The sequence below is a fragment of the Gopherus flavomarginatus genome, chromosome 4, assembly GCF_025201925.1.
Source record: "Gopherus flavomarginatus isolate rGopFla2 chromosome 4, rGopFla2.mat.asm, whole genome shotgun sequence".
Lineage (NCBI taxonomy): Eukaryota > Metazoa > Chordata > Testudines > Testudinidae > Gopherus > Gopherus flavomarginatus.
In genome coordinates, this window is record NC_066620.1 from 187,977,882 (window position 1) to 187,998,538 (window position 20,657).

At 41.5% G+C, this 20,657-nt stretch overlaps 1 protein-coding gene across 2 annotated transcripts in view; it reads right to left on the reverse strand.

Moving 5' to 3' along the window:
• Positions 1-4,807: 4,807 nt before the first annotated feature.
• The window catches only part of NOL10 (nucleolar protein 10), an 80,648-nt gene continuing 64,798 nt past the window's right edge, over positions 4,808-20,657 (reverse strand). For both annotated transcript variants that reach the window (XM_050950755.1, XM_050950756.1), the window contains exons 20-21: positions 12,241-12,343; positions 4,808-5,926 (exon numbers count right to left, since the gene is read on the reverse strand). In XM_050950755.1, the coding sequence (XP_050806712.1) occupies positions 5,810-5,926; positions 12,241-12,343 (220 nt within the window). In that variant the 3' untranslated portion in view covers positions 4,808-5,809. The remainder of the gene's footprint in view (positions 5,927-12,240; positions 12,344-20,657) is intronic.

Genomic DNA, 20,657 nt, shown 5'->3' on the forward strand with positions numbered 1-20,657 from the left:
CCGACACTCTTTAGCCCTTGCTAAAGAAAACCTAAAGGATGCTCAGAAAGAGCAAAAGGCCTGGTATGACAAACATACCAGAGAGCATTCCTTCAAGGTAGGAAACCAGGTTATGGTCTTGAAGGCGCAACAGGCCCATAAGATGGAAGCATCATGGGAAGGGCTGTTCACAGTCCAAGAGCGCCTGGGAACTGTGAACTACCTCATAGCATTTCCCAATTCCTCACTAAAGCCCAGAGTGTACTATGTTAATTCTCTCAAGCCTTTCTATTCCAGAGGCTTACAGGTTTGTCAGTTTACAGTCCAGGGAGATGATGCTGAGTGGCCTGAAGGTGTCTACTACGACAGGAAAAAAGATGGTGGCATGGAAGAGGTGTACCTCTCAACCACCCTGGACCGTCTGCAGTGGCGACAAATCAAGGAGCTGTGCACTAGCTTCGCCCCATTGTTCTCAGCCACCCCAGGACGGACTGAACGGGCATACCACTCCATTGACACAGGTAATGCTCACCCCATTAGAACCCCACCCTACCAGGTGTCTCCTCACGCCCAAGCTGCTTAAATTTTATGACAGGGACAATCTCCTACTCAACCAGAAATGATAGAAACATTACTGGTGGATGCTGTGATGTGAGAGCTTAGCATCAGGGAGGAATCCACAAGCACTCCTAAACCAGAGTGACCAATTGTGGGTGTGTAATTTCCTTCAGCCAGAAGAGACTTCACCATTCCTACAAATTTCCAAGTGTTTCCTCTGCCCACCAGCATCACATGGTTTGGGCTAATAGGTGACTCCTTACCTGAACAAGTGAGGGCATTATTGTGTGGCTTATGTGGAGACAGAGGAGGGGACAGCTATGTAATAACAGAGGAACTCCAAAGATTCCAGCTGGAAGAGTAGCAAAAAGGAAAGAAAATCAAAGGCAGGAGACACGCGATCTAGGCAGAACAGCAAAAACAGAACAACTAACCACCCCCAAAATAGGCTGCAATTCTCAAGGCTCTTAAAGGGACAGAAGTCTGCCATGTTCTGATATGGAAAGACCTAATATGGCAAAACTTAAAAAGATGTAGAGGCCTATCTGACCACTTTTGAAAGGGTATCTTATAGTTATGAGGTTGGTCATAAGGGCAGTGGCCCTTCAGGCTTGTCCCATGTTTCACTGGAAAAGCTCAAAAGGCCTATAATGGAATAGCCAACCAAGGGTGATGTGAGACTAAAGGTAGCACTTCTGAAAAAGTATACAATCCTGAGATAGTCTGAAATCCTGGCAGCCTTTCTACTATTATGATGCAGTGGCCTGAGAAATTTGTAGCTGTTTAAACACAATCAAGAGACCCACTTGGAAAAAAATAAATCACAAAAAGTATTACAGCAGCATTTTATAAACGTTCTTGCTTGCATAGGCCTGTAGAAAAAGAGCTCTAGCTGTACAATACTCAAGAGTTTGCAGAAAAGGGCTGCTATGAACATCTCTGATGTTTATACGCTGAGCTCTGGAATCAGATCAAAAGGCTTAAATGAGATCGGTGTTACAAATAGGCACTTAAGTTTATACATTTATATTAACATGCCAGCAAAAAATGGGCTCAGTGAGTTCTGGAGTCCCATCATGTTTCAAAATCAGTCTGGCAGCAGTTTTCAAACTGTGCCACCACAGGAGAACTCCACAGAGCTGCTTCTATCACAACCGCAACATGCCCATTATCTTCAAGCAGGTGAGACTTTAAAATACACTGCTCTCATCATGCATTTTCAAAAATATTTATGTCACCAACTTCATAGAAATAAATCAAATACTTCTCTCTTTATCTCCTATATATTTGCCGCACAAATATATATTTGCGGCACAAATGGTCATATTTCTGACAATACTAAAATCAGAGAAAGCAAACACAAAGACAGAACCCACTTTCAAGGTGACCTGGAGACAAGAGAGTACAGGGGGCAGTAGGCAGTAAAGGGAGATTTGGTACTAATATGTACAGAGTCCCTTTGCCAAAAGAAAGCAAGCACAAGCCAGAGTGAAAAATAGGAAGATGTAATCAAGGCTATCGGGGAATCAATGTATTGCGTCTCATCTGGACGTGATAAATCAATCCCTGAATGTGCTCCCCATCGACTTCAGAACTCCACCAGGGCGAGAGTTGGAAGCGGAATCGATGGGGAAGCAGCGGCCGTCAATCCTGTGCCACGAGGACGCGAAGTAAGTCGATCTAAGATACGCAACTTCAGCTACGAGAATAGCGTAGCTGAAGTCGACGTATCTTAGTTCAATTCTCCCCCTCCCCCGTGTAGACCAGGCCCAAGTAGCTGCAGCCATTACACTGAGTAGAGTTTATTTTCATATTGTATCCTCCTAATGTTACTTTTCATGGAACACCACTATATAACACATGTTGCTATACGGAAGCAGTGGAATCAAGACTGGGAGGAGAGATGGTCCACAAGAGCAACTAAGATTGGTGGAGTGGTAAATAATGAGGACAGGGCTGCCATACATTCTGGATTGCTTGGTTAGCTGAGCCCATTCAAACAAAACATGTTTTAATAAGCCAAATACAACGTCTAGGAACAAAGAATTCTGGCTATAGCTACAGAATTGGGGGGCTGCGTCCTGAAAAGCAGTGACTGAGAAGGATTTAGAGGGTCATAGTGGACAAAACTCAACATGAGATCCTGATATGAGGGTCTGGCAAGAAAAGCTTGCAAGATCCCTGGATGTATAAACAGGCATAATGAGGAAGAATAGAGAGATGATTTTACCTCTCTCTATACAGCCTTAGTAAGACCAATACTAGATTACTGTGCACAGTTCTGGTTTCCATATTTTAATGTTGAAAATTCAGAGAGGATGCAAATGGTAGTAACAAAAATGATTTTTGAGAGCTAGAGTAAATGTCCTGCAGGAAGAGTGTAACGGGTGTCACCCACCTCTCATGAGTGCCCCCTGGCCAAGTGCGTCTGTACTCTTAGTCTGCGGTGATCTCTGCCGGTGGTTTCTCAGGCAGGTTTTCAACTACTCAGCCTTCCAGCCAAGTCTCTCACACAGTGTGTATGTGAAACAAACCAGACCCCTTCCAGGATATACAGCCCAACAGAGGCCTATCCCAGTACCCCTCTGTTGGTATCTCTAAATAATCCTGGTCTTGGTAGGGAGCTATACCCCCAGAGCTTCCTCCTTGGAGACACTGTGTTCGCCCGTTCTAGGCCATTTTGGTCCCACCTCTCCAGCTGGGCCACTAGACCACCCAATCACCTTCTGGGGGGTGTTTCACAGTAGAATATTCAGCCCCTTCTCAGTTCTCTTCCTCACTCCCATAGTGACTGGCTGGGGGACCCAGGCCCAACCACTACTCCGGTCTCAGTCCTGAGACCCTATGAATAGCAGCCACATGCAACTGCATCCCCTTTAACTATTCACTATGCAGCTACAGTTCTCTTCCCCGCAGCCACTTCCCCGCAGTCCCAGCACCTGCACAAATGCTTCACCCTTACCATAGGGCTGAAGTCTTTTACTAAGTCCCAGCAGCCAGCCAGGAGCTCCCTCTTGCTCCCCCGGATCCTGCCAGCAACTGATCTGTTCGTGGTCCTGCTGCTCCTGCAATCAGTCAGGAACACAGTCCTCATTCCTCCAGCTCCAGGCAGCAACTGACTGCCTCTTGTACTCCAGCTCCTTTTATATATGGCCTTGATGGGCCCTGATTGGCTGCTTCCCTGCAGTCTCTCTCCAATTGGCTGCGACCCCCAAAGCCCCTCTAGGCAGGCTGGAAGACTTCTCTACTGCTCCTTTCTGGGACATGGTGTGGTAGGGCCCAGAGACCTCCAGCCGAGGGCCTGTGGGCCTAATACACCCTTCACAGAGACACTGAAGGAGTGCAATAAAAAAAAAAACGACAAAGGCGACGACATAAAAGTCCTGGTATTAGAGGGCGCTTTAATCTTGCCCCGCCCCCGCCCCCGCAAAAAAGACACAAAGAACCAAGTGTTGGAAGTTAAAAAGATAAAATTAAATTAGAAACAAAGCATAAAGTTTTAATGGAGGGTGATTAACTATTGGAAAAAATATCATGGGACAGAGGTTTCTCTTGATGTCTTCAAATCAAACTGGATGTTTTTCTTGAATATATGCTTTAGTCATACACACATTACTGGGAACAATACAGCGATCACTAGTTGAAGTTATATGGTCTGTTACATAAAAATCGGGCTAGATGATCTCATTGTCCCAAGTTTGAAGATATATTGCTCAGTGCTTTGAATTAAGGATATTCTGAAAACTGGCTCTATCCAGAAAGTTCACAGTTTATTGGGACCAGCCAAACAGTAAGTAGATTTTTTTTTTAAATGATGAATAAATTCTTTTAAGATCCAAAACATTGCCCAGGACCTCGTATTTGCCCTCTCTGCACTGGAATTAATTTCACGCCAGTTGAAAAGTGTATGATTTAAAGTTACAACTAAGTTATCTTTAAAGCATATAATAGACATCCAATTTACGGTATGTTCCTTGACATGATTCCAATCCTGCAATATTTGGATTGGTACTATGGTAATTGGTACTTATTACCATATTGTCAAGTATCAGAGGGTAGCCGTGTTAGTCTGGATCTGTAAAAGCAGCAAAGAATCCTGTGGCACCTTATAGACTAACAGACGTTTTGGAGCATGAGCTTTCGTGGGTGAATACCCACTTCCTCAGATGCATGACATGCATCTGAGGAAGTGGGTATTCACCCACGAAAGCTCATGCTCCAAAACGTCTGTTAGTCTATAAGGTGCCACAGGATTCTTTGCTGCTATTACCATATTGGTAATATAGTACTAACTCATGTGGGTAAAGACTACTTGCATAAAAAAGGGTTTACATGATCAGGCCCCATGTTTGTACACTGAACATACTGGTCGCTTCCTAATTTAAGCCTCGATTTATCAAGGTACTAATCACGTGCCTAACTTCACACATGCAACTAGTCTCACTGACTTCAATTTGCAGACACGTAAGCACTTAACTACTTTGCTGAATCATGGCCTTATGTACCAGTACATACCAAAGCCAATGCTCAGGGTCAGGGCCGGCTCCAGGCACCAGCTTAGCAAGCAGGTGCTTGAGGCGGCCACTCCAGAGAGGGGCAGCAGGTCCAGCTATTTGGCGGCAATTCGGCGGAGGGTCCCTCACTCCCAGTCGGTACGAAGGACCTCCTGCTGAAATGCCGCAGATTGCGACTTTTTTTTTGGGGGGGGGGAGGAGAGGAGATGCTTGGGGCGGCAAAACCCCTGGAGCCGGCCCTACTCAGGGTTGTGTGTGATTTCATCTGCTATCAGGACAACAGCAATACCCAAAGCTATGGTGATTCCTATTTTGTGCATTTATGATGTCAGCTATTATAGGGAAAAATGACTTAACCCTTGATCTCTCAGCAGCCTAAAACTTTTCAATCCACATTTAAACAGTGAACATTTCATGATGCTAAAAAAATAATCACCGTTTGTCCAATTAAATACACAGATAAGGTCCTGTTTACACAGATAGGACTTTCATATAAATCACATCCAGGGTTACACAATAACCAATCACTGCTGCTTCACGCACAAGTCAAAACCAAGACTGAGTTTGTAACACTGTTCTCATGGTGTCTTCTCCAAATACTCCAAGCATTTTGTGAACTTCTCATTAGCTCACAACCAGTTTAACAGGTTCTAGTTTTCTTGAGTCCACCTTTTAGATACAAAAAGAAGTACGCCTGTGCTGCAAAGTCCCACTTTCCAGGTGACAAGTGAAAGTAAAGCAGCTTCTTTAAGAAGTAATTAAAAGGGTCTTCTTCTACCACGTTTACTCTTGAGATGGCTAGCTGAACGCCTGATATTTTTCCTCTCCTGATGATGTTGCTTCTCAGCTTCCTGCTGTTTCTTCTGCTGCTCTGACTGGAATATTTACAAAACAGACTTGAGTTAGAATTCCAATTGGCACGCAAAAATGGTTCAACATTAACAAAGTCAGGAAAGTTCCTGAGCTACATGTAGTAAAAACTGTACAGTTCTAGACATAAACATGAAAAGGAACAAGATAACTTGCACGCAATATTTACAGTTTACAAAAACCTTCCCCGTTAAACTGTCAAGCACTCAGGCACCACAGACATTAAGTTTTTTATTTTATCTACATTGCATGAATTTGTGTAAAACTAAGGTTCTTATACATGCATTCATCATGTTATTTGAGCATAAAAAGCTGTTTTCAGCAGAGAATTCTAATGTAAAAAGGTCCTGTGGCACCTTATAGACTAACAGACTTATTGGAGCATAAGCTTGCATCACGTCAGATGCATGTGAAACGTAATGTAAAAATGTTACTAGTAAGGTTTAGTTATAGCAGTTTGTTCAGCACGATATCTTTAGGTTCTAGCATTGCTGCTTTAAAATGTGTACTTTAGAGGCACACTGTTTAATGTAATCATTAAAAAAACCTTCAATCTTTTTGTTCTACAAGTCTTCTGCCTCTCTAGTTTGAACTCAAAATTATTTACATTTCAAACATACATAAGATTTTTACTCTGTGCTTTCTTGACGTCACCTCTACTCCAGAATGGGCACACACTGTTTACAGTTCATGGAAGGCTTCCATGTGTTCTATTCCACCTACTCATGTTCAAGCCCAGAAGAGTGTGTTCCTATGTTGGCCAAAGATGGCTACCACATTTAGGCTTTACACAAAAGTATTTCAAAAGACAAATATGAGAAACTCCAGGAACCAAAGGTTTTTGTTTTGTATTTTTAAACCTGTATCGTGTTACACAATAGCTCTGCTACTGATTACATTACTAGGCATATTTTCTACATAAAAACTGATTAGATTTCTGTACTAACATGGCATGTTTCTGTGCTTTGTTGATAATGTTACTCCTCCTTCTCAACTACCATTGACTACAAAATACTAGCTCAACAAAACCTTAAAAAGCACACTGTACGTTTCAGGACAAACAGGAACAAGGCAGGTATGTAGTTACCCAGTGCAAATTAAACGCCTCTCTACAAATCCTATCTGTAATTTCAGGAAAAGCAAAATACTTATTACTTTAGAAGACAAGAAACTACAGTAGAGCTTCACTAGTCAGAACTTTTGTGGGGCTAGCCCAAGAACTGACTGGCAAAACATGGCCTAGGGAGTAACGGGCAGAGAGGCCAGCATGCACATTCTCCATGGGCCAGTGGGGGAGAACTGCATAACCCCATGCCCCAAAGACTCACTCAAGCCAGAACAGGGATGAGTTATACCGTGGTGACAATTTCTCTTCCACTCACATTGGAAGGAGGCAGAGGCACCAGCACAACTTCACCTGTTTTGATTTTAGCAATAAACTGTAATCCTGGAAATTCACTAGAGTGTGAATTCACAGTGTTAAATGAAATGTTTTCCCTTTAGAGCACAAAATACGTATCACCACCAATGAGTCATGGAAATATACAAAAGAGGAGGGGGAAAAAATCACATTAATAGGGAAATAAAACCAAAGCAAACCTAATAGTTATGCAGACAGAATATTTATGCCTTGCCTCTGCAATCTGATTAATATGAGTGGACCCTCATGATCCACCTGAGAGCAGGAATCTGCACATTGGGCTCAGACTTCAAAATCAGGGCCTTTGACTTGAAGGTGTTCAAAGCACAGACGTATCTTTTCTGTGTGCTGTAAAGTGGCTAGTATACTTTAGATGCTATAAGATAATTTATATCTGTCAAACCATAAATAAAGTGGAAAATAAATCAAGAAGCTTGGATTGTTTTTATTCAGATCCTGTCAGGAATGCAATGCAACACAGGAGAGACACTGTACTAACCATTGTATTAATCATCAAAACCTGTGTCATGCTCAGATTCATAGGATGATAACGTCAGCAGGGACCACACTGTGATCATTTAGTCTGATCTCCTGTATAGGAGGCCGGGGGATTTACCTGAAATAATTCCTGTTTTGAACTGGAGCATATCTTTTAGAAAAAGATCTAATCTTGATTTTAAAATTGCCAGTGACAGAGGATCCACCACGACCCTTGGTAAGTGGCTCCAATAGTTAACTACCATCACTGTTAAAAATGCGCGGTCTATTTCTAGTCCGAATTTGTCTAGATTTGGCTTCTAGCCAGTAGACCTTTGTCTGTTACAGTGAAGAGCCAATTACTGGAGATGCAGAAAGAACTAGTTTCTATATTAATTAAATCAATACATATCATTTTGCTTTTTAGAAAATGTATATGAATCAGTTAATTCAGAAGTTTATTCTTTCCAGTTATGTATCTTTAGTTTCATAGATATTTTTAACAGTGTATAAAATTACTTACTACACCACTCAGCATTTTGGTACATTAGCAACATTTTACAGTATTATGCAAAAAAAATTATACAATTTGATTGCTGAAAGGCACACAGAGCATGGGATAAGTATTATTAACTGATCAATTTAATCCAAAATTTATTTTGGATTTTTTAAAGATTTTCCTTTTAAAAAAAGTTACTAAGCATATGTCTACACTGCAACTAAAAACCTGCGGCTGGCTGTGGCTACGGGGCTCAGGCTAAGGGGGTGTTTAGTTGCGTGTAGACATTGGGGCTGGAGCTGGGCCTCTAGGACCCTGCGAGGTGGGAGAGTTCCAGAGCGTTCGGGCTCAGACTGTAGCCCAAACATCTACACTGCAATTAAACAGCCCCTTAGTCTGAGCCCTTTGAGCCCATCAACTGGTGTGGGCCAGTGGCAGCTTTTTAACTGCAGTGTAGACATACCCTAAGATTCCCCTTGCTTTGACTGTTCAGCTGTCTCCATTTTGACTAGTTTAATAGAAGTCTTTATAGCATGTAGCTAGTTCTCCTAAAACAAATTGTAATTGTTTTTAAATAACTTGCAACTACTATTCTTGCATTTTAAGTATTCTTTCCTTGAGAGCATCGGAATACCCCACAAAACCTTCGTTAATCCATTTCTTGGTTCAAGAAACTCTCTTAAGTATCTTAAATCTCCCCACAGTATTTTTTAACACTTACTATACTGCCAAAAGTTATTGCTTTTTGGACTTGCTGTTCTTACCCTATAAGTGAATGTCAACAAACTTGCTATGTGATAGCATAAAAAGGGGTTTCCTACCACTGTCCAGAATGCATTCTAAAGTACTCGTTAGAAAATAAAGTTGCACTGATTTAAGCATTAGCTTGTTAGTATGGAACTGACTTGAATAATGTTTTTCTCTTTTGATGACCAAAGACTTTCCTTCCACAAAGTCCCTTTCACATCTTTATCCAGTATATCGGAATTGTTATTTTACTGATTAAATCAAATGTCACTTGTTATGAAGGACATCAGAAGGCCAGCCCTGAAGAAAACCTTGTGTAAGTCAGATTCAGTAAAAGATATTATCTCAACTACTTTTTGTCTCCCCTCTCTCTGGGGCAAAACAGCTACAACAACACTGCAAACAACTGGAACTGAAAGCCACCGGACAATATCGTGGACCCCACAGTAAAAAACATGGAAAAAGACAGACCATCTAGGAAACGCCAGCAGATAAACTTTGCAGTGTTAACAATGATCGATTCCTGTGGGGGGAAGTTGGGATTTGGAGGGAAGCAGATACCACAGATACCTCAGGAACCAAAACCTGTTCAGCCTCCAACTACGTTGATCCCCAAGAACTAAAAATACTAAACCTCTGGAGGAAAGAGAAGAAGATAGAAAATATCATAACACTCAATAAATCCATGATATGCCCACACCTTGAATACTGCATGCAATTCTGGTTGTCACATCTCAAAAATGATATATTAGAATTGGAAAAGGCACTGCGAAGGGCAACACAAATGATTAGAGGGATGGAACAGCTTCCATATGAGGAGAGATTAAAAGCACTGGGAGTGTTCAGCTTGGAAAAGAGACGAATAAGTGGAGATATGATAGAGGTTATAAAATCATGAATGGTGTGGAGAAAGTGAATAAGGAAAATGTTATTTACCCCTTCACATAACACAAGAACCAAGGGTCAACCAATAAAATTGGCAGCAGACTGAAGAAAAAAAACAAAAAAACCCAGGAAGCACTACTTCAACACAATGCACAGTCAGCCTGTAAAACTCACTGCCAAGGAGTGTTGTGCAGGCCAAAAGTATAACTGGGTTCAAAAAAGAATTTGCTAAATTCATGGAGGATTGGTACATCAATGGCTACTAGTCAAAATAGTCAGGGATGTAATCCCATGCTCTGGGTGTCCGAAGCCTTTAATTGCCAGAACCTGAAAGTGGACAACAGGGGATGATCACTCAATAGTTCCCTGTTCTCGTCATTCCCTCAGAAACATGTGGCATTGGCCACTGTTGGAAGACAGGATACTGGGCCAGATGGACCATTGGTCTGACCCAGTATAGCCGTTCTTATGAAGGCTACGCATTACTTTTCTGTCTTCTTCCAAAAAGATGACATACCTGCACCTAAACCTTGGAGATGGGGCAATGAAAGGCAGGAGTTAATAGTCCCAGCAGCGTTTTATACTCCCTGTAGGCTTACCAACTGCATTCTCTTCATCTTTTCAAAAGATCCTATCATATGACATGGCTCCTTTCCAGCCCTACTTTTTTTCTGCTCCCATGGAATATAGTGGGATTGACTCAGGGAAGGAGAGGGGGAGGTTCCATCCCATTTTACTTTTCTTCATCTCTTCTCCCCACTTCACAGAGAGGAGACTGGGGGCTTACATTAACCCAACAATTTGTCATATTTACTTTTAACTATAAATTTTGTACACTTGTATATTCAATAAGGCAATCACACTGAGATGAACTCTTAAATGAGTCACGTGCAACAGAACTGTAACAAAGTAATATACTGATTCTGCCCGGATCAAATCCAGAATGGCATTTCAAACTATTCCCAAAACTTCCCCTCCCCCAAAAATCTTTAGGGAAGCTGATCTTTCTTTTGTCCCTCATCATCAACTGTAGGATGCATTCTGTCTCAGCATTTTCTAATTTAAAGCTCCTATAAAAAGAGTATGCATAGGAAGCACTGCAAAGTTCATGTAATTAGCTGTAAGGAGCTACTGAATCAGTTATACCTGCTGGTTACACCTGAAATGGTGATCCTTTGCAGAGCTTCACTGGAACCTGTGACTTATTCTAAAGTCTGCACATTTTAAATTCCAAAGTGGATACAGAGATCAAAGCACAACGTAGATGAAAAAGGCTTGTGAAAAACTGGTGACAGGAAGTACAATAAGAAATTCCAGTGACTTTGGTTTACTTAGCTTTTTGTGACCCAATAATCCAAAGTGGCACATTCTAATAACTACTTCAGACATTCTGATCACACTATTGTAGTTCCACTTCCATGATGAGAGTTAATTGCAGGTGCTGAACAGAAATGGATCATGATGAACAACTTGCCCAGAGGAAGACCAGTTTTAACTGAAACAGATTTCACCAGCTGAAGAATCAACTAATATGGCTCTTTATCTTTCATCATCTCCAACCATGTTTAACGTGTGTATCACTTTTCCACCCAGAGATCCCAAAGTGATTTACAAAATATGTAAACACATACACAAAATCCATTTCCTTCCTCCTTGCCTCCTCCCCAACCCCCAAAATGCAATCACCTGGAGGGTGAAACACCTTTTTAGACACTACACAACTGTTTCCAGAAAGGAATTATGAAAACACCATCCAGTTGAAATTGCTTGGGAAAGTTAAGTGGGCAGAATGCAGTTACTCACTCAAATTGTAATTTGGCAAGTACATTGGAATTACATTTCTTATTCTTGTCAACAGTGCCATGAAACTTCAATGACCAAAGTGGTCAGGAGTTGTTTTATCAATATGAGGCACTCCCATCACTAATGACTCAGAGGGAAGACTCTCACCTACAGGACATCATCATCATTTCTTTCAGCATCCTGGGTATTTTTTGCCTATGAATCAAGTATGATCAAACCCAAGACTGTGAGAATTGACAAGGTACTAGCACTGGATGATAGAGCTAGATGATCTACTAAGTGTACTAGTGTTTCCCACCAGGACATGCGTCTGGTAGGGCTGCCCACACATGAGAGTGTGCAAAAAAGTAAAGGTGCAGTCAATTTATGAAGAAATCAAGAGGGACATTTGTTTTGGATGGCTTTGGGGCTCCCTGTTTTTTTTAGATGACAAATAAATGTATCATCCTGCGCATTATCTTCTTTACAGAAGATTATTTTTAACTCACCTGTTTTAATTTGAATGTCATCTGTTTGCTGCCTACTGTGGTATCAGAAACACTGAGGGTGCCAAGCTTTTCTTGAAGCTTCAAGCGATCACCAAGAGTTTTTCTGCAGAGAACAATTAAAGAAAAGCCTGTTTCTGTTCTTGTCACCATCACATTGTATTATCAGTTTTTACAATAGCAAACAGAAGAAATCACCAACTCTGACTGCTTTGTAAATCCTACAACTCGCAAAAAAATTGCAATTGGGTTGCACTTCTGTCATTCTGCACTCAATTATTAAGCAACACATATGCAGTCAACACACATGGAAAGCAAGTTTCAGTTATTCCCTTCAGGTATTGCTCATTGTACAGCCATTTTTCAACTTCTGACACTTTTTTTTTTAATTTTTAAATTCAGGCCCTAGTTAAGACAAACCGGATCCAATTAGTCCATGCCATTCCCACCAAACCAACATGTGCTATGACAGCATTTTTCTATGGAATATCTGGAAGTGCCAGATAATTCAATTGCAGTAGATATTCTAGTGTACTGATCTTAAATAAAATTTTAAAACAGGCATTTTAAAGCAAAATCCTTAGTTTCTAAAGCCAAAAATACTTTCTACCATGAAAGACTAACATTTATTTTGATTCCCGCTCTTCCACCTCCCCCATTATAATTGGTATTTCTGACTCCTCTATTTGCAGCAGCTACCTGAGCTGATTAAAATAACACTGGCAGTATGGCCGCTCAATGTAAGTGATTCTGAAAGTTTCATCCTACTTCAATATCAGGAGAAAATATTCTATATCTATCATAGGTTTAAATTTAAAAATAGAGCCAAATCTCATGATTCCGCATTAATGAATGGCAGACCTTTGTGAATGACAGAATTTTCCTGAATTAGCAAGACAGACCCTGATTCCATAAGGAGCTTGATGTGGACAGACCCCTTCTCCCATTGACACGGAGTCTAAGCTCTTTGGGGCAGGGACTGTGTCTGTTATGTTTGCGCACAGTCCCTAGCGCAATGTGGCCTTGATCCATGATTGGGGCCCTATATAGTACAGTACTGTAATACTAACTGCAAATAGGACGCAGCCTAAATGACCAATCAGTAAAGAAGACTGAACTTTATTATGTAATATGCATCATTTAGTCTGACAATTGTTGTTTACTTTTAAATAGTATTAGTTATAAATGCTCTCATAACTGTAATGAAGTCGTAGATCTTTGTTGAGATGGGGAGAGAGACTGCCTTTTTTGTGCAAATTATCAGCAAGGTACTCGTGTATATATTTCACAGATTACTTTTATGAAGGGAAAAAACAGACAATCATAAACATACATGTGAAAGGCAGTCACAGAAGTCCATAGAAGTTCTGTGGATGACGTGGCTGAAAGACTGGGCCCTCAGCATGGAGCCAGGGGAGTTTGCAGGATCTTGGTTAAAAAGTAATTTATGTATATGAAAGGCTTTTTCACATGAACTATGCAAAATTACTGTCAATAATTGCTTTTCCCACCATGACTAGGTATTTTGATTCTGGTTTTCCTCCAATAGATTTTTCAGTGAGAACTTGTAAAAACTTGTTCCATCTGTGCTATTTGAGAAGACAAGCTAAGCCTCAGAGCTAACTATGGCAGCAGATCAGTCACTGACACTGTAGTGGGATTTCTACTTTAAACTGAAGTTCACTTTTCTCCCCTTTGAAAGTGAATGAGAGAAATGTGGCTACTACACAGCAATTCTTTAGCATGACTGCTTGGATGGTGCTCCAGTCAGAGAAAAATTAATGTGAGGAGATAGTAGGAAAGGCTATGGGATAATAGCTTTATTCTATAAGTAAGGGGGGGAGGGGCATATATGTATCTGTGTAGTATGCACTCACAAAAATATTGCTTAAATATCTATGTTGTGACATACAACTACTCCAGCCACAGCAAAGGGGAAGGAAACACGTTTTATTGCCTCCAAAAAGATGGCCCAATGGGTACACTAAGAGTGCTGTTCAATTATTATTCATTATTGGTATTATCATAGCACGTAGGAGTCCCAGCCAAGGACCAGGATCTCATCGTGCTAGGCTTTGTACAAAGACAGAAAAAGATGACAGACTGTAAGCTCTGTGGGGCAGAAACAAAGTGTAAGACAGGAGTCTGGATACAGACAGACAGGAGCACAAGGAGACAATGGTCAGCATAATAAGCTGATCTCAGCACACCAGTGGCTTAATTATTGTCAAGTGTTTGTAGGCATCAGAGCACAGTAATTTTAAGGAGGTGCAGCATGTGAGAAAACCCAAAGGTGTTTATCTGAAACTTTAATAACTGGATGATGGAGGCTGTCATGACGTTGACATCTTGACACTGAATGAAAGATAGGGTGGGGATAAGGGTGGGGATAAATTGGGAAGGGCTTGAGAGTGAAGACAAGCAGCTTATATTTGATGCAAAGAGATAGGAAAACATGGTCAAAGCACTGTGGTAGGAAAATGATCTTTGCAGCAGCATTCTCAATGGATATGAGCAGGGTAAGACTGCATTTGTCAAGCCCAGAGAAAAGGATGTTGCAGTAATCAAGACATTAAATGATGATAGCCTGGACAAGAGTTTTAGCTATAGCAGATGGATATGAAAGGTTGTATCTTAAGAGAGATTACACAGGAGGTGTCTGCAAGATTTGGACATAGCGAGAGGTCTATGCCCTCATGTGCAGGCTGAGTTGAAGATGACACCCCGGTTGTGGGCCTGGGCAACAGGCAGGATGTTGGTGTTGTTAAGCGTGACAAATAAAGGCAGCAGCAGGGTGGGTTTTGGTTGTTTTGTTTTGACTGGTTTTGGAGGGAAAGGAAAGAGAAATTAAGAGCTGTTTTAGCCATCTTGAAATTGAGCTGATGGCTGCATACTTATGAGAAGATGTCAGAAAGCCTGGCCAAGATTTTAATTTGGACAAGAGACATGCCTGGAGTAGATAGGTAGATCTGTGAAGCTGTCAGCACAGAGATGGTATTTGAATTTGTGAAAAAGTACTCAGAGATAAGCTGTAGAGGGAGAAGAGAAGGGAACCACAGAGTCCTGTGAAATCCCCACAAAAAGTTGGAGCAGGAATGAGAAGAATCCTCTGAAGAAGTGATGAGCAGTAGGATGAGAAGCAGGTGTGTGTGTGTCATGGAAGCAAGGAAGAATTTCAAGAAGAACATGGTCAACAGTGTCTAATATGGCTGACAGGTCAAAGTAGAACGAGGATGGAGTACTGGTTCTGAGCTCAGTCTGCTCACTACGTAAATGTCATTAGAGACTACTCTTAAGGACTTTGCTGCATTTAAGCATATGCTTCAAAATGCTTCTGTGCTGAGAATCCTTGAATTTATGAAGAAATTTAAGTATACACCAATTCTTCAGAAGTTGGGCTTGGAGCAGCGCTGAGTCAGGATCTTAGCAAAGAAACACCCAGTTTTATATAAGTCATAAACTGTTTCCCCAGGAACATTATACAACTATAGAAAAAAAAGAACACTTCGCCATTAAGTGGGTAGTGGAGGCATTAAGGTACTTAATTATGTTGGTCACAGACCATCATTCTTTAAATTGGTTAAATCAAATGAAACACAAACATGCCAGAATCACCAGATGGTACATGCCACTACAATCTTTCCAATTTTCCATACATTGCTCAAGGAGTCAGCATAAAAATGCTGAGCATTTATCACGGTATAGGGCCAGAAGACGTCTCTTTAGGGCTAGTCTTCTTTACAAAATTCTACCATGTTCAAACATGGTTCTAAATAATAAAGCTAGCTGACATTATGATGACTGCCTTTATGATAAGCACAGATCAGGGCAAATCATGCTCTGCATCAGATCAGCTATATGAGATTATAAACTGAAAGCAGCTGATAATTAAAGGTTTTGGAAGAGTTTGAGGAGTACCCCATGTGCAGTCTGAATGTTTCTTGACTGAGTGTAAATAGGATCACTCTTCACAGAATTTGTAATTTAAACATTTTTTTCCCCATGGAGAAAGAATTTCATAGGGCACAACAGCAGCTTACTGGAAAAGGATGCGATGTGCACTCTAGTCCACTTCACTTGTTTAATTATTCTATTTCTTCTTCATTTCATCTGCTATCACGTCACTATGTTTTGCCTAAGCCCCTCATGGTAGGATCATGTCTTGTTTTAAGTTTGTAAAACCTCATGCCCACCGGTAGTACAACAGGCACTTTTTCCATACACGGTCTATTCAGTTTGTCATCACTGGTACTCCTTTATCCCATGAAGAGATCTACAGTATTTGCACAGACACACACACATCCAACACCCTTCCACACAGATTCTTTGCACTATGTAATTTTCTCAATGTGAGGGCTTCTTTCCTGCTGTGTTGCGCAGTACTTATTTCTTCTGAACTTTTCAGTCTTACCTAGAGCTGACTTTGGCTTGTTAACTGAATCTTTCAGTCTGCTCGCTTCCAGTTAAGGTTCCCATCTGTGTGTGATTGCTCCTCAGTCATTTCATTTAAGATGAAGGAAGCATTTGAGAGTTTCCTTCAGTGGGATAGAGCACCTTAATCAGAGGTCATTGCGTGAATTTACAAAAACAGTAGATTGGCAATAGTGAAACGTCCTTCCATTTCTGCCCCTGTTGCAATGGAAATCAGAGCATGTGCCACCTGATCACAATTTGTTCTCCTTTTCAGATCATTGGTTGAAGTGGCAAAACAAAGATGCACACGATCCACCCCCCTCTGACAGAGCACCCAGTGACCTTGCACTACAATCTGTATACCTCTGAAAAACTCAAAAGGGCACAAAAGCAGCCCCATCCCCTGGAACGAAAAGAAGGAAAACTGCCAGGAGCAAGTAAACTGAAAACTTAATACATAAGCTGAAGAAGATTCTAGATAAGGAGTTGAAGCATCCAGAATGTGTACGCTGAATAAAGGAATGAACACAAACCTGCTATGTGTAAAATTTGCTAACAAAAAGTGAGCAGGGAAAATGCAAGCAACACCTGCAGAAGACGCAAAGGTTGAAGTACTAACCTCAATTAGGATTTATAATATGGTGCCCAAGATGTGTATGTCACTTTACAGACAGAACATGTAGAGTGTTGGTCTCTTCCCAAGATTCTTTAACTTGGCCTCCGAGTGCAGAGATTTTTGAGCACTAGCCTCTTTACACGTGTTGATCATAACATTTATGAGCAAAGAACCCCTCATATGCATATGAACTGCAGAGTTTTTATGATGCTTTGTGTTTGTTTTAGATAGCACTCCGTAAGAAAATTGTTTCTTGTGTCGTTTTCTATCTTAGGGATTGCTATAGTGTTTATAGTAGAACCCAAAAGGCTGATATTACAGAATCGATTTTATAGTTTAAAAAAAAACGGTCCTAAACGCATTGGGTTCAATGTTTCCCTTCAATACACATCACTGTGTTACCTATTTCTAAAATGCCCATCACCATGCAGCTGAATGACAAAATGGTACCTTGACAAATCTGCCGTATCTGAACGGCAGCAAAATGATCATCAGATATTAGGATGGATACAATTGTTCACTATGTGTGTGGGAAATGTTTTGGCATGTATAATCTCCCTCTTGTTATATCATTCATTCTACTTAGCTATGCTGAGCACTTGGCATGCTATGACATATCTATCTCAGCAGCTGCTGTCTTTCAAGGCTTTTTATTAGTTTCAGCACAGATCTCCAGTTAATAAAATTGTAAGAAAAGTCTGATTTTTTAAAATGCTGCGGATATTTAAGTGAGGTCGATGAAAATGTCTGGCACTAAGCACCTGGAAAGTCAGGACACTTTCTGGCATCTCTAAAGGGCAGAAATACTCTAGATACAGAACCCTACTGCTTTAGCTAACAGCTGAGTTAAAAGATACAAACAAAATTGTATTTAACACCTCTCCTGTCATGGGGCAAGGAAGGAGGAAAAAAAAAATGAGGAGGCAGCTTAGTGGGCTATAGATTGTTGAAATAAGCCATAAATCCAGTGTCTCTATTTAGTCAAAGCAGCAAAGAATCCTGTGGCACCTTATAGACTAACAGAGGTTTTGGAGCATGAGCTTTCGTGGGTGAATACCCACTTCCTCAGATGCAAGTAATGGAAATATCCAGGGGCAGGTATATATATATGTGTGCTAGCAAGCAAGCTAGAGATAACGAGGTCAGTTCAATCAGGGAGGATGAGGCCCTGTTCTAGCAGTTGAGGTGTGAAAACCAAGAGAGGAGAAACTGGTTCTGTAATTGGCAAGCCATTCACAGTCTTTGTTCAATCCTGAGCTGATGGTGTCAAATTTGCAGATGAACTGAAGCTCAGCAGTTTCTCTTTGAAGTCTGGTCCTGAAGTTTTTTTGCTGCAGGATGGCCACCTTAAGGTCTGCTATAGTGTGGCCAGGGAGGTTGAAGTGCTCTCCTACAGGTTTTTGTATATTGCCATTCCTAATGTCTGATTTGTGTCCATTTATCCTTTTCCGTAGAGACTGTCCAGTTTGGCCGATGTACATAGCAGAGGGGCATTGCTGGCATATGATGGCGTATATTACATTGGTGGATGTGCAGGTGAATGAACCAGTGATGGTGTGGCTGATCTGGTTAGGTCCTGTGATGGTGTCGCTGGTGTAGATATGTGGGCAGAGTTGGCATCGAGGTTTGTTGCATGGATTGGTTCCTGAGCAAGAGTTATTATGGTGTGGTGTGCAGTTGCTGGTGAGAATATGTTTCAGGTTGGCAGGTTGTCTGTGGGCAAGGATTGGCCTGCCACCCAAGGCCTGTGAAAGTGTGGGATCATTGTCCAGGATGGGTTGTAGATCCTTGATGATGCGTTGGAGGGGTTTTAGCTGGGGGCTGTATGTGATGGCCAGTGGAGTCCTGTTGGTTTCTCTCTTGGGTTTGTCTTGCAGTAGGAGGCTTCTGGGTACACGTCTGGCTCTGTTGATCTGTTTCCTTATTTCCTCGTGCGGGTATTGTAGTTTTGAGAATGCTTGGTGGAGCTTTTGTAGGTGTTGGTCTCTGTCTGAGGGGTTAGAGCAGATGCGGTTGTACCTCAGTGCTTGGCTGTAGACAATGGATCGTGTGATGTGCCCGGGATGGAAGCTGGAGGCATGAAGGTAGGCATAGCGGTCGGTGGGTTTTCGATATAGGGTGGTGGTAATGTGACCATCACTTATTTGCACCGTGGTGTCAAGAAAGTGGACCTCCCGTGTAGATTGGTCCAGGCTGAGGTTGATGGTGGGGTGGAAGCTGTTGAAATCATGGTGGAATTTTTCCAGAGTCTCTTTCCCATGGGTCCAGATGATGAAGATGTCATCAATGTAGCGTAGATAGAGAAGGGGTGTGAGTGGACGAGAGCTGAGGAAGCGTTGTTCCAGGTCGGCCATGAAGATATTGGCATATTGTGGGGCCATGTGGGTGCCCATAGCAGTGCCACTGATCTGGAGATATATATTGTCATCAAATTTGAAATAGTTGTGTGTAAGTATAAAGGCACAGAGCTCAGCAGCCAGTTGTGCTGTGGCATCATCAGGGATAGTGTTCCTGACAGCTTGTATTCCATCTGTGTGTGGGATGTTTGTGTAGAGAGCCTCTACATCCATGGTGGCTATTCTATTTAGTCAGTGATTTTTAGTGTCTCCTTTCACCCCTATGACTGGAAAAGTGTCAACTGGCTACTTTGCCTTGAATGATCCCTTAAAATGTGTGTTTCCCTGTCCCACTCCAAACATTCCTCCATGTCCCTTAGGAGAGTGCAACCCACAATTTGGTGACTATTGTGCTAAACAACCTGTTCCAACTTGTGTTTAGCTGTGAAACACTCACTACTTTTCCAAGACTTGAAGAAGAGCTCTGTGTAAGCTCAAAAACATGTCTCACCAACCGAGGTTGTTCCAATAAGAGATACTGCTTCTCCCACCTGGTCTATCTAATATCCTGGAACCAACCAGTCTACAACAACAATGTATACAAACAAAATATGAAACGCAGACAAAATATTTAACTCTGGCTTTTAGCACTGCAAGGAGAAAGCCTGGATTCTAGAACTCTGACAACTAAGATAGCAAATTAGTTTTTATAGAATCCAGACATTGTGGACCCATCTAGGTCAAAAGATATTTTTACTGTCCATGCCCAGCAAAGAGAGGTTTACTTGGTAAGCATGGAGAAATCATGGGGTATTCTATGTTTTCTAATGGGGAGAGATCACATAGGGTGAAATTGTAAGACTCTTTATTCCCACTGGTGAACCGATACTCACATGGAGTAGTACCACTAACATCAATGGGACTATCTATATGAGAAACTTCTCACCGGTGTGAGATAAGGGCCTCCCAATCTAGTTCAGGGTATCAAACCCTAACTCTTTTCCTTTAAAGTAAGGCACAGGGACTACATATACCACATTCACATAACAGGGGAA